Here is a 14,786-nt window from a genome sequence, read left to right as displayed (position 1 = left end):
TCATCATTCCCTAGTCATTAGGTGTTGGCTCTGATCACCTAACATCAGGACTCACCCCTAATTTGGAAAAATAAATCATTTTGTTTCTCTTCAATCTTTTCTCTGAAAATTTGACATCCAGGCTCTTCTGTCATTCCAGGTCTTCAAAAAAATKTATCTATCAAAGTCAAAGAGGGAAAACCAAAGAGGGAAAAACATCTGCTCAACAGAAGATCCCAAAGAAAGTTGTGTGATAACTCCAACCACAGGAATTTAGGACTTGTCACAAACCAAATATACTAAACCACAGAAAATTATTTCTGTAGACCATTTGCTAACAATTTTTTTCAATGTCCATGTCCTTCAGTATCAGGCAGCGTAAATGGCTTCCTAGTGCTGAAACAGTCACAACATTGTGTGCTATTATTTCAGATTTTCCAAGAGGATGCAAGTAAAAGTGCAATAAGTGATAGATACAGAGGGACAGCTCTATTTATATCGTCTTTCTACTCTCCTGGAATAGTAACTAATGAGGAATATAGTAACAATAAAAGCAACAAATATGAAAGCTATAAAGGCTAATAATGATTTTCTGGTTCGGAAAAAGTGACATTCGGGACATGAGACAATCTCTTCAGGGCATAGTATCTCAGGAGCTTCAGGTCTAGGAAAACCATTATTGTCAATTATTTCTCTGTAATGTTTCATAGAAGGCTTTGGTTCATACTGATTTGCAGCATAACTGTAGAGACCATATTTAGGAGCAGTCTTGTCATTAAAAGAATAGACAAAATAGCCTTGTAAGTTAACATTATCCAGGGTGTAAGCTGAAAAACAAAACAAAGTGTTGAAGAGAGGAATAAAAGTCATTTTGACATTCAAGAACAGTGTAATATGCCAGTAACTAGAGTAAGGGCAAGGGAGATGTCAAATGCAGATCTACACTTCTCTTCCCAAAGATAAGGTAGTATATACATACATCCACACAGTGCTTGTCATAAAAAGTAAGAGTTTTCCAAACATTCCCAGGTAGTTTGATCTGTGTGTACCATATAATTTATTCCTTTTGCATACAAAGCAATGAAGGTATGACTGTTTAATGATCAGCATGCAGCCTATTCTGTGATGGCTTTCTCTTCTAGCACGTAAAACAGCGTAAGTTTTGGTTTTCTGCACACTGTGTGCTTTCTTTATGTTTCTCTGATTGCTCTTTATCCCTTGCAGAGAATCCCCTGAGAGGGAAGGCTGAGGAAGGAGGACAACAGGCTACACTTCTGACTAGCAAATGTGCACTGACATCAGGAAAAGATACGTGCCAATGCTGAGGTCATATACTGGAACACCATCAGCACAGTGGAAAGGTCGTGCAGATCACAGGCTTCTCTGGATATTGGCCTGAGTTTCTGATCCAAGATGATCTGTGTTACTCTTTACCGAGAACATGTTCATAATCCATACTGTTAACCTGGCTACAGGAAGAACTTCAGCAGCAGTAACGCTATCCTTGAACCATCAGTCTTGCTTGACAAAACCAACCAGTCTACAGTAATAAAGGCAAACTGTAATATTTTATCCCTCCAAATCACTATTTTGCACAAATTAAAGCAACATCTAGCATATATACATATGACTGGAAAGTAACAACTGCTGCATATTCATACTCCCTGTGAAAATAATACTTTCTGCAGACATGCGCAAGGTACTTAGCACCTCTAACCACCTTTTTATCTGTGAAACGAGGTAATATTTACCTTCCCTGTTACAGAGCTGCTACCAGGGATAATTAGTTTGTGTTTGTAAAACGGCATGTGGATCTAATGGTGTTGCATAAATGGTTACTGCTGTTCTTTGTTTTCCATTGGCAAAGATGTACTTAAATACTGTACAAAACGCTTAAAAATATATCCTCATTCCAAAGGGTCCTGAACTGTATTCTGGAATCATTTATCTGCATAAACCCATTGGCTCCCCTGCAACAAYGCAGGTGAGCAACATTACATGCCCAGATGCTCCCATGTGCAGTCCCAGAAACTAGCTGGAGGAAAAAGGCAGAGTACAAAATTTAAGACGTGTGTACCAAAACCTCCTCACATTTCCCTCCAATGTGGTAAGGACAGAAGTTAACTCATGTGGGTTAGTACACAGGTCTTGCAGGAAAAGCGTAAGTTTTGGAGAAATCTCCATCCRTCATGATGTCAAGGTTAAGAGCCTGTTCCATGTGTAAAGACGGGATAGACAAAAGCACAATACCAATACGAGAGAAGAAAAGAGAGTGAAAAAAGATGGTATTACTGTGTGAGTAAACCCTGAGGAGAAGGGTGTGATGTCAAATACAGAACAGTGAACTTTCAGGCAAGTATTGTGGCTGTTTAGCAGAGAAATATTCACTAATACTAAGACCGGATCTATGCAAAAGAGAAGTTCTTTTAGAAACAGGGGGACATATAGGTTTTTTGGCTATTTGGAATTGGGAGAAAAGCTCAGATTCATATACACTTTGGAAACAGAAGTGCTAAGGACTCAAACAGCCTAAAGTGGTGGAGAGGAAAGAAAGCACTACAAAAAGACCACACTGAAACCACAGGCCTAACTATACCCAAGACATGTTTTTAACTCTACAGATCCAGAGAGCATGCACCCAGAGCTTCAAAACGCCAGAGGAAGAACTCCTGGGCCTTACTGATTTCCAGTAATTCCTGAAAGAGGTGGAAATTACAGAGAAGTTAAAGCCGATAGTTAAAAGAATGGACAGGAAAGGATGGACAGGATGACCTAGGAAATTATGGAACTGTCAGCCATACTTTACTCCCTAGTAAAACAGTGGAATATAAGGCTTGATAAATAATAATTACGGTAGACATTTATGCTTAATGCCAATCGGTTTAGCTTTATGGAAAATAAATCTTGTCAAACTAACTTGACATCTTTTTTATGAGATCAGTAGATCAATAAAAATAATGATGTTTGATGTAATATACTTAGAACTTCATAAGGCAGTTTACTAGGTATTATAAGGCATTTGGATCAGGAAAATAGAATGTTATCTTATGAGGTCAAGGCAGGCCCATAATAAAAAGCTTTCAACCGGTCTCAATTAAACCTGATAGGTCTAGTAATGTAACTGCAGAAGAGGAAACATCACAGGAAGAGTTTTCTACTGTGGTCATGTAGAAATTGTCTCTCAGCTCTAAGATATTTCATGACTTCAAATATTTCACAGACCTGAAACAAAAGTAGAACTTTTTCTCACAAAGTCTGCAAATAACACGAAGATCAGGGACACAGTGTAGCTAGTGCAGCATGCTTGGTACAAGCAAACAACTCATAGCTGATATGACCAAATGTAAGGATGTCAAGGGACAAGAAGGCCATGTGTCTGTTCAGAGGAGTTCTGCACTGAGAGCAGGGATCTTCRCAAGAGCTTCGAATCACAGCAGATAATCACATAGTGTGTGACCAATCTTCTGGTCAACAGGGCCAAAGGGCTAACAGGCTGCTTCAATGTATGAAACAGGAGTAAAAAGCTAAGAGATTTTATATACCTTGGACATAATTATGACTGTTATAAGAACAGCATGTCCAGGTCTGAGATTTACATCTTTCTTGAAGAATGATGGCAAACTGGAAAAGAGTTCAGTAATCAAAATGTTCAAAATCATGTTTAAAACAAGGGGCACAAAGAGCTTTATCTGCATTATCTATCAAAGAGTAGACTGAGAGGCGGCTTGTTTTCTGTCTGTGAATAGGTAGGCAATAAATGGAAACACATAACAAAATATAATGGCTTAACAGCTGAAGCTAAAAAAATTAATGCTAGAAGTAAGATTTATATATATCTATATACATGTATACATATAAACTGTAGCTACTCAGCCACTGCAACAGCTTACAGAGAGATTCTTCATCAGGAAGTTTCTCATTCAGGACTGGGGCTTTTCTAAAAAATCTGTGTCTATGTCTCAGGATGACTCAAAATGCCCCCTTTCTGCCTTATAATTTATGAATCTTTAAGACAGAAAGAAAGACTGGTTTGARTTCTGAATAGCAGGAAAGAGTCCAGGAAATGGCATAATGCAGTAGATAGCTGAACTATTATGAACAGCCAAAATCACTATTGGATAAGATATAGAGATAGCTGAGGAACAGAACTCATACCCAGCCTTGGGGCATATAAGTGGAAAACAACACAGCTAAACAACAGTAGAAGTGCAGTAAGAAGAAAATATGACTAAATGTATGTGGAGTTATTCACATAACATCTATTTAAATATCTTGAATCAACATAAAAAGTTCTTCTAACACTTTATGAAGAGTATGYGCAAAATCTGTCTCCCTGATGCTTAATAACATCAACTGATCATAAGACAAATGAAAAAATACATGTTAGGCTATGACAACATTTAATTTTTAGAGTACTATGGGTAAAATTTCTTTTTTCCTTTAAGTAAAGTATACTGTTATCACACAGTACACACTAATACTGGGATTTGTGGCATATAAACCATCTACAGTTCCTTACCTTTTAAAGCTTCATTGATATAATTCTGTATGTAATATACTCTGAGTTTATCATGCACCATATTCTGGTCATCATCAATTCCATTTGCCATAATATATATTGGGACATCGCCATACTTCGATTTCACCCACTTGAGCAATTTACGCAATCCCCAGGGCACCACTGCAACTCGTCCAGGAGAGTGCAGCCATGTGATATCATTGATCATTTGAACTTCCAGATAGTGATCATATTTTAGTGCATCTTCTTTCTCCCAGCCCACAAGAGTAGTTGTGTAATGACTTAAGGCAAAAAAATCAAATGAGCCTTGGATTAACTTCTTTTCTTCTTCTGAGAAATAAGGCAAGTGAAAATTATACAGATCAACACTGTTTCTTTGGTGAAGCCACCCTCTCATCATGTGTGGGTAATCACCATTCCCAAAGATGGGCTCTGCAAGCCAGCCAATGTCAAATTCTAAAATTCTGTCAGCAACTTCTTGGTCATTTTTTGAAAAGGGACAAGCCGGTTCTACCCAGTCAGCTTGCAGAGCTATAGAAATTTTCCCTTTCTGAGATCTTCTGAATTCTTTGTCATAAAGATGCCACGCTTTTGCATGGGCTTTCAACAGATTGTGTCCTGCAGTGTATGTCAAGTTCTTCACAGAGGGTTCGTTCATTGTGATCCAAAATTTCACATGGTCCCCAAGATTTGTGAAACAGAGTTTGGCATATTCAAGAAAGGCCTGAACAGTTTCTGGGTTTTCCCAAGCTCCGTATTTGGCAAGTGAAACTGGAAGCTCTTGATTCTCAGCCATAGGTTGCCACAATGCAACAACAGGAGTTATGTTAACTCTGAGAAGTTCACTAACAAAACACTGATAATAATGTACAAGTGTGTGGTTGATTAGAGAAAGGTTACCTAAAGGAAGAATTAAAGACCATTTTAGTGAAAAATGGAAATGTGTAACATGCATTTCCTGCAGAAGAGAGATCTGGAGCCTGATAGCAGCAAAGTCAACACAGTGTCGTTTGCGTTTGGAGGTAAAAACTCCGTTTACTTTAATAAGCTGCTTCGTCTGGTGAACATCCCACACATAAACATTAGGGTCAAGAAACTGAGAGGGTGTTGTGTCTACCTAGAAGGAACAAGAAACATGACAGACAAAAGTCATTAGTTCTAGATGTGTAGGAACTTCATAACCATCAGGCACAATCTACTGAAAGAACATCACAAGTGAGAACGTTGCATTTAGCACCTGTCACATCTCTGATTTGATAACATATCTGACTCATAAGAACGAATTAGTGTTCTGTTAACATGTGATATCAGAAAAGTACCGGATATATACATAATTTTCATCCTACTTCCCACACAAGCTTATGCCAACAGTCATGGTGTTTATATTTTCTCCAGATTGCTCCATTCTGCATGGGAAATGAGGGACTGGTCAAGGGGCAAGGCAGTAAACCTGCAAGAGATCTCCAGAGAAGCARCTGTCATTAAAGATTTTGAACATTTTGAAAATGTTCTTCTTTCAAGTTTAAGAAGCTCCACTGAAAGTCCTACAGAGAGCCTGCTTGTTGTAAATTACCCAGTGACTTCTTTTTCAAGACCACTCCCTGAATGCAGTAATAGAAATAATAAATGCAACATCATTTGTGTTCAGTTTTCTTTTTCATAACTATGATGAAAGATGAGTAATGCTCTGCACTTGATTTTTAGCATGAACTCAGATGATGACTAAAATTCTTGCTTCTTACTAAAGTTCTTCTTTATTTAACTCATACTGAACTATTTTCCAAATTATTTTAGCAGGCTATGATCTCTGAAACAAATTTTTTCTCTGACTTCTGAGTAATACCACTGTAAGTCACTGCAACAATAAATACATTTCTCTTTAGGGCTAAAGTCTGCATCTGAAGCCCCAGAGGCTTTGGATGTAGGAAGCATCTGTATGACCTACAAGACAGAATAAAAGATGAGCTTCTCAGGGTTCCTTAGAATTACTCTTTTACTTTTTAATGAATATCAAAAGCATACTAAGGAAAAATGAGAAAAAAAATGAGTTAGTTAAAATAACACACACCATAAAATTTCCTTCTCATTCATAGTCTAATATAATTTTTACAAAAAAGGTCCAAACTACAAGGTGCTCATCCTATATATGTGCCTATTTATCTTTTGCTGTTGTTGTTGTTGAAGGTCCCCATGAGTTTGAATTTCCTTATCCTGCCCTCYGTTTGAAAAGCAGGTGTCAGCCTACAACCAGTGTTCAACTTGTAGCTGAGGCTCTGCGGGTCYGCATAGAGAAGCTGCTGAAAATCAGTTGCTGTTTTCTCTGGAGAGGTCAGTGCTGTGCTTATAGAAGAAAGTAATAAAAAACAGCATGTCTGAGGGAAATTGCTTTTCTGAAGAATCGTCCCTTACAGATTACCAAAGCATACATTTCCACTAATACTGTGGGAATGCTGTCAAAAGAGTTTTTCCACCATGATGCATCTACAAACCATGCTATCTAAGCTTTACAGCACAAGATGTTTGAAYGGTCTTTGAAATTAAAATATTCAGTTTTAAAGGTTTTGGGGGTGGGAGGGATTTCTTAACTGTCTTGAGCTGACTGACTCAGTAACTTTACAGCAGTAACTTTACAGCAGATTCCAAAAGCAGCAATTTCATTTCCAATCTCTAATTTATCTGGGAGATTGAAGGAAAAACAAYTTGAATTTTCTTGGAAATCAATATACCCAGTAAGGAAGCTATAGTATTTTTCAGCAGAACAAAGTAAGATCTTACTTTCGGAATAAGAAAAAAACAAACAAAAAAAGCCCTCTATGCTCTAGCCTTAAAAAATATTCTGCCTTTGTGGAAAATCTAAATTAAAAATTCTGTTCTTCGACTCAGTCTCAAAGCTGAATTTTACTGCACAGCTTTACTATGGTTAAAGAAGCCCTATAAACGAAAACAGCATCTGAGAATTACAGAGCCAAACTGTTAAAGAGCCCATAACTAATCTACAATTTCTACACATGCTATGAAGTCTTAAAATTTGAAAGGCTGTCCTGACATTTCAGATTTAATTGAAATAAAAAGACTGAGAGTTGTGAACTGGATCCATGCYAAGTGCTATCCAGGGATGCTGCAGCCCCAGAAGCAGATATGATGCTACACAAAGTGGCAAGGAAGGAATACAGAAATGTCATCTAACTCTAAGATGTAGAAACAGGTCCACTGGAAATATTAAGAACTTCGAGTATCAAGAAGTTTCCTAAACCACATAATACGTAACAGTAAGATATGTTACCATTAAAATTATGGACATGAATAAGCAATAATATTTTCTATGTCATATCTTAGGACCTTTAGACATACTGCTTTAGGTCTAATCAAGTTCCATTTGAAAAGGACTGACTTTCAATGACTGCTCACATAATAAATGTTCAAGGAAGATGAACATCAGACCCATACCTTTAAATTTCTGTATGTTTTTTCTTGAATGTTTTTTATCATCGCTGAATCTGACTGGTTCTCACTGGTAACACACAAATGTCTAGTGGAGACTGAAAGAAACAGTCTTTGACCCGAAAGTCTTGTACCCATCTCCTTGCAGCACTCTGATAATATATCACTTACCAGCAAGGCCCCCCAGTTCAGCAAAATCATCATTATGATCTTGTGCAAYGATTTGGTTGGAGAGTCCGTCAGCTTTCCACCAAACTTACCTGGATGTAGTTGTCAACAACTCCCCAAGCAAAGCCACAGGGAAAGACCCCTTCTATGGGCTGGTTTTCAGGCAAAGGTGGGAAGCCATTTTTCTCTATCAGCTTTTGATAGAACAAGACGGAAGATTTTGGCATCAGCTTCTTGTCATGGCTTTGAAAATCAACATAAAACAGTCCACGTCGAATGCTGTACCCTCTGTGCCACTCAAAGCCATCCAGRAGGGACCAGACTGTGTATCCAAACACATTAACTCCATCGTACCGGATGGCTGAGGAAAGAACAGAAATGAACTCATCCCAGCGTTCATTCTTTCGACGCAGATTACCCCGTATCAGCAATGACCTCAGCGTTCGTGCGCAAGAGCAACGTGCTAGGTTAGGTGAGTATCTCGGCCCTGTCTCACAGCCCATGCAGGGAAGGCATTTCAGCTGCCCTCAGGAAGCGCGGCGCAAGCTCCTGGGGCACGGGTGCATTGCGCAAGGGAGCAGAGGCATCTGACTGGGTTTTCAACTAGAAAGAGAAGCAGTACGGCAGGGGTTCGGGAAGTGCTGCTAATTAGGCCTTGCCACTCCCCAGCCTCAGAGCAGAGCGTGCTACGGTCAAGACAGTTCRCAGCACCCGAGTTCATAACCCTGCACCGCGCTGCGTGCAGCTGAGCAGACACTTCAGCTCGCTCACAGACAGCTCAAGTGTCCCTAACGTAGCACTACTGTGTACACCAAGTTACAYCCCTTTTTCTCCTTCCCCTCTGCTACAAACATATTGCTAAAACCCAATAAAACCTTTGTGTTTTTATGGATTTTTTACTAGCACAGGTTTTCAGTAGAAGTGATAATGCAGGAAGACTTTCTTTATGTTAAGATTTTGTCTCTTTACACCTTTTATACCATAGTATTTTTCTGGCTTAAATATTTAAGGGTTTCTAAAAATTTGTACGTATTCTAGATCCACTGTTTGGCTTTTATGGATCACTATACCCGTTGTCAGTTAAAATCAGGGTCTACTGGCATCTACTAGTACTACCAGCATTACACTTATACTTTGAGCTTTACAAATGATACTCAGTTTTAGCTGTATTAAACACTGAGATTCTGCAAAATGTTCCTGGGCAAAGTTCAGATTCAATAAAGCACAAAGGAGTGTGCTTATTTAAATTACATAATTAGACCCACCCTAATTCAGCAATGCATTTAAGTACATTCTTAAACGTTCTTTTGAACTTGAGTTTGGCTCAGTAGCCAGAACAGTTTATCTTTATTACTCACTAWCTTCTGTAAATGCAAACTGGGTACTGACTGAACAGAATATTTTCCAGCCTAGTAACACTGAAAGCATATTTCAGGCAACCAGAATATCAAGATCCTCATTTCCTTTTTGTATTAATGCACCTCATTACAATCAGTTATGAAGGACCAAATGGATTCTTGACTGTAACTCTGTTTGAAACAATTAAATTAACTATGGTTATATAAGCAATGAATCTGGCACAGTCTCTTTCACAGGTCATGAGAAGACATCTAAGGAAATAGAATATTTCTCCTTCTACAGACATCATTCCTTTGCATAGGGCAAATATTGGCATTTTTCTAATCTGCACATGCACTTGATGAGGCGAGAGCTGGGCCTCTTCAGCCTGGGAAAGAGAAGCCTGAGGGGGGATCTTATCAATGTGTATTAATATCTGAAGGGAGGGTGTCAAGGGGATGGGGACAAACTCTTTTTGGTTGTCCCGTGTGACAGGACAAGAGGCAATGGGCAGGAATTGAAGCACAGGAAGTTCTGCCTGACCGTGAGGGGGAATTTCTTCCCTGTGAGAGTGACGGAGCCCTGGCACAGGTTGTCCAGAGAGGTTGTGGAGTCTCGTTCTCTGGAGATATTTACGGTCCCCCCCTGGATGCAACCCTGTCTACCATGCTGTAGGTGACCCTGCTGAGCAGGGGTGTTGGATTAGATGATCTCCAGAGGTCCCTTCCAACCTTACTGATTCTGTGATTCTATGATACTAGCAGAGTGAAAGCCAGTACAGGTCCACTTTTTTAAGTCTAGCTACAGTAAGAATTTCTCTTTGAACAACATCTCATTCCCTCTGTAAGTCACCACAGAGCACACCCACATTTTGATCACCTCATAAAAATTCTCAAAATCTTCTTTAAAAATGTATTAACTAATGTCACCCATGAAAGAAGCAACCTGAAAAAATTCTGGATGTTTCATAGACTCAAACATGGTAACCGATAAGAATTGCACATTACTGAAAAGCCACAAGGAGAATGGCAACCTTTTTTTTTGTCTATTTCTCCTCATCTTTTTTTTGTGTCTATCAGAAACTCTCCTTGCTCATACTGCCTATTGGAAATAATTCCTGACCTCAGTGATATCCCCCAGTATGCCTGGAAGGGTGCTACTACACAGGCAAGAATGGTACCAGAACTGTGTTAACAACTAAACAACACTGACCACCTCTTACCAACATTTAAGTTCATGCTCTTTTTATCCCTATAATATAAATATAGACCCTGGGAACCCTGACACACCCATAACTACCAAAGTTAGATTCTTAAAAYCCTCCCCTCAGCTGCTGCCTGATCCTGGAGGTGCATAAAGCCCACAGCACCTGTTTCAATGTGGAAACTGCCCAAGAGTCTATGTTTTGCCCATGGGTATACCCGAGAATAGCTCAGTCTTGACCTGTTAAAGGCCTAGCTGTTCATATTCTGCTTAAGACTCTCTGAATTCAGATCTGCTAACTTCCAGGATAATTAGCTAACCACTAAGCTAATCAAAACTACAGTACAGAGGAACTCTCATGCCCTACTGTTCAACATATATCACTTTACATGAAATAATCAATTTATTTGGAGCATCAGAGACAGAGCAGGGAAGTGAATACAAACCTAGAGTAAGTGCTTAGACAACCACCCAAGTGAAAAGACATCTTCAATCAATCTTTGGCTCTAATTAATATTTAAGCACTTTATATTACAGTTTTATTCAACCCTCCAAGGCATTTAAAAACAGATCAATAATAGAAGCAGTGAAAAAGTTTGAAAGTGAACAGAGGTCCTTTCCCACAGCCAAGAAAAGGATGCATAGGGCTTGCCTACAGCATGCAGTGCAAGAGTGCATGCATCCATATCAGCATTTTAATTGAAATCAGGAGTGCACTCCTGAAGCAAATCTCTTGATTGCCCCTGCTTATCCTACCTCAGTTCTCACCACAGAGAGGTCTCAGAAGGCATGACCTGGCTTGCTTTGGGGTAAAATTAAACCAGAAGCATGCCTCAGGAATGCACAGTTGATGGGGCTTCTGCAACAGGATAACTAGTGCTAGGCCTGAGTGAACCCCCACTTATGAACGCACATAGTGTGGACACCAGGCCCTCAAAAACAACTGTTTCTACTCCATAAGCTTGCTCCTATAGGGCTGCACCTAGCTGCTAATGTAGACATAGTGATATGCATCAGTATTGTCTGAACTGCTGCATAYGCACAATGTATCAGGCAAAGCTATTAGCCAGATCTTGGAAGCAGCAAAATCACATCTGTGTAGCCTTTGGTCTAAATTAGTTATCCAGGATTCTCAAGGCAATAGCTCTGATGCCATTTGACTGCTCCACGATTGCTGGAGTGAATTTGGTGGGCACTAGTTCAGGAGTCTCTGCATTGTAGTGCAGAACTAGTGCACAGGATAGACATGTCCTAAGTCTCTGAGAGAGGAATTTCCCTTTGGCCTTTTCTGTTGTCTAAATTACATTGTTCACYGCCAACACGATGTCTTTATGGGTTTCTTTCTAAACTAAGATTCCCCAGGTACTGCACAGAGAACATTGATACTTATAGGATATTGCACATTCTAATCAGAAAAGTTGGGTGCAATAATTTTCACCATGGTAATACCAAAGTCCCTACCATAGATCCAGTCCTCAGTCTTTGGGAGTTTTCTTTCTTTTTCTGTAAAAAGTCTAGCCAGGTGCTGGCACTCATGAATTAATATAATGACTAGACTACTGATGTTGTTGTTAATGTTGTTATTATTTACTGAACTGCACATTAAAATGGAAGAAAATCTACAAAATTAATTGTTTCCAGCCAGCTGTGATTAGAAGACAGATCCATGTGTATCCAACAATTTACAAACTGAGTAGAAATACGAGTAACAGGAGCATGACCTTTCGTAGCTTTTCATTTGACTTCATGCTAACCAGTAATACTGTACATACAATAATTAGTAACTGTTTTGTATTCCATTCCTCCTATTTTGGATGCAATGATTCACACATGTATTCACTTTTTAATTTATTTGTAATGATAAAGTTTCTGGAATAGCAGACACAAATATGGGAGTTCTTCATATTTTTATGAGTGCTGAGAAGAAAATGGAAGTCATTTTTGCTATTACCATATTTGTAAATGGCAATGTAAACCCAAACGCTATCAGGCCAGAACAGCTAAAATAAAAATGTTTTTAAAACAAGAACAGCAAACTGTAGACATGGAAATCAATTACTAAATTGCAAATTAAGAAATTAAAGGCAATATAGGTGGAAATGGGGAATAATCACACCAACAATTTTTTGATGACTATTAAGATTGAAATAATTTATTTTGTCACAGGAAATGTGAAAATAGAAAATATATGTCATAAAAGGTWGTGTATTTGAAAAGGTAAGTGGTCAACTGCTTAAACAATTCACATTACATAATCTCACATCCTTGGTTTGYCTCAGATTGGTGTAAATTCAGGTCATTGTGACTGATGTTAACAGTTGTACTAATGTAAAATTTTTTCAAGGGCAGAAATGAGATGCAGAATGAAAAAGGTTCCAGTTTTTCATTTTAAAATGCATTATTTCAGCCTTATGCTGTATTTAGTGGAATTCCTATCAGGTAGTATTTACCTTTCAACATACATACTCTTACTTTTCATATATATACATTCAAGTCCCGAAGATACAGAAAGCAACTATTAATAAATATCACAGTAAATTTCCTAATGTCCACAGAGGTCTACACAGATCACACCAATTTTGCACTTCCCCCACTAAAGACAGTAGTTATGAGTGCGCCTGTTCAAAGACAGCAGCATCAAGCACACAAAATGCTATCTACAGATATTAAAGGTCCTCAAGAGCTGAGAAGAACAAACCCAAGAAAGTGATGTTCTCATTTCACAAGGGCCTAGATGAATATTAAATACCAGAATTAATTCTCAGACTCGTTCATTAATGAGCCTCAGTAGGCTATTTTGCATAATGATTCTGTCAGGCAGATATTAACACAACCTCAATCCTACCTTTTAAAGTTTCCATAATGAACTTTTTGAGATAATAAATGTATTTCGCATCATCTCTCTTGGTGCTACCAGAAACAAACCAGCTGTTTTCCACAATGAATATTTTGGGGTTGTTATATTCACTGCTTATCCAGTAAAGAAGCTGTCTTAGGCTTATTGATTCCAACTGCTGGAATTTCATGTGAGAGTCCAAGAGCTGGAAACTCAGGGTTGCTCCAAAGGAAAGAGCAAAAAAGTCAGCTGTTCCCTTGATGTACTTCTTCTCAGCTTCACTGAATTCGGGCAGCAGAGATGAGAGGTTACTCCTCATGCTCTCTGGATAGTCACCATCAATAAATATGGGCTTAGCAAACCAGCCAAGCACAAAATCAAGGGATTTTTGACACTCTTTTATATTTTTTTCAGTCATATTTTGAGGTTTTATCCAGTGGGAGCTAAGGGCAATGGACACTTTTCCTCTCTGAGTTGGACGAAAATGATCATTGTAGAGATGCCAGACTTTAGCATGGGCCTGTTGAAAAGAAAGACTGTAATTAATGCACCTGAAATTCAGTTTGAAGTAACATAATTAGTCTCAAGCACCAATGAAGTCCTGTGTCACACAGTGATCACATAAACTTTGCATTCGAGGGCCCAGCCTTACTCATTTACCAGCAGCTTACAATGGCTAAATTAACTTTTCCTCAATACCRTATTAGTGAAAGAAGAGAAATCTCCAGTTGTTTGGTGAAAACAGCATCTCCAATTTTCTAAGAGATACTCCAAGCACCGAACACATATCTGACTGTTAGTTAGACATCTCTGTTAGCATTAATTATAAGTTAGGACGTATTTCAAGTACATACAAAAATTAAAATGCAATTAATAAAACATATTTCAAACTATTTTCCCTACAGGAATATCACTTTATTTGTACATTCACAGATACATATGGGAAAAAGTTCTATTCTTACTATCCACTCTGACTTCTCAAGCAATGCAGGACAAAGAAAAACCTTGAATTTCCTCTAATCTGAACCACAACACACCGTACATGAAAAACTACCAATCTAGATTAAAAAAAATCTAGTGGAAAATAATTTTTCATAGCTCTTGAAAAGTTACTCTGATAACTGAATTTAATTTGTTTTATTAAATTTGCTGTTTATCTTTAGCATCAGCTTTCAATCACTTCATTCTTGATATAACTTTACCTGTTACCTTTTTACCAAATTTCTCTTTCTTGTGATTTTACAGTGGGTTGAAACAGTCTCTCGATGTTCTCTTTTGAAAGCTAAACAGATTAAGTTCCTG

General features: G+C 38.4%; 1 protein-coding gene across 1 annotated transcript in view; it reads right to left on the bottom strand.

The window, feature by feature from the left end:
- Positions 1 to 457: 457 nt before the first annotated feature.
- The window catches only part of KL (klotho), a 52,828-nt gene continuing 38,499 nt past the window's right edge, over positions 458 to 14,786 (bottom strand). The window contains exons 2-5 of the mRNA XM_085320688.1: positions 13,494 to 14,004; positions 8,200 to 8,468; positions 4,499 to 5,615; positions 458 to 806 (exon numbers count right to left, since the gene is read on the bottom strand). Of these exons, the coding sequence (XP_085176814.1) occupies positions 469 to 806; positions 4,499 to 5,615; positions 8,200 to 8,468; positions 13,494 to 14,004 (2,235 nt within the window). The 3' untranslated portion in view covers positions 458 to 468. The remainder of the gene's footprint in view (positions 807 to 4,498; positions 5,616 to 8,199; positions 8,469 to 13,493; positions 14,005 to 14,786) is intronic.

The sequence above is a fragment of the Rhea americana genome, unplaced genomic scaffold (genome assembly GCF_003343005.1).
Source record: "Rhea americana isolate MKP2758 unplaced genomic scaffold, rheAme1 scaffold_65, whole genome shotgun sequence".
NCBI classification, from domain to species: domain Eukaryota; kingdom Metazoa; phylum Chordata; class Aves; order Rheiformes; family Rheidae; genus Rhea; species Rhea americana.
The sequence above is the reverse complement of the archived record's forward strand: the minus strand, read 5'-3'. Positions and strand labels throughout refer to the sequence as shown.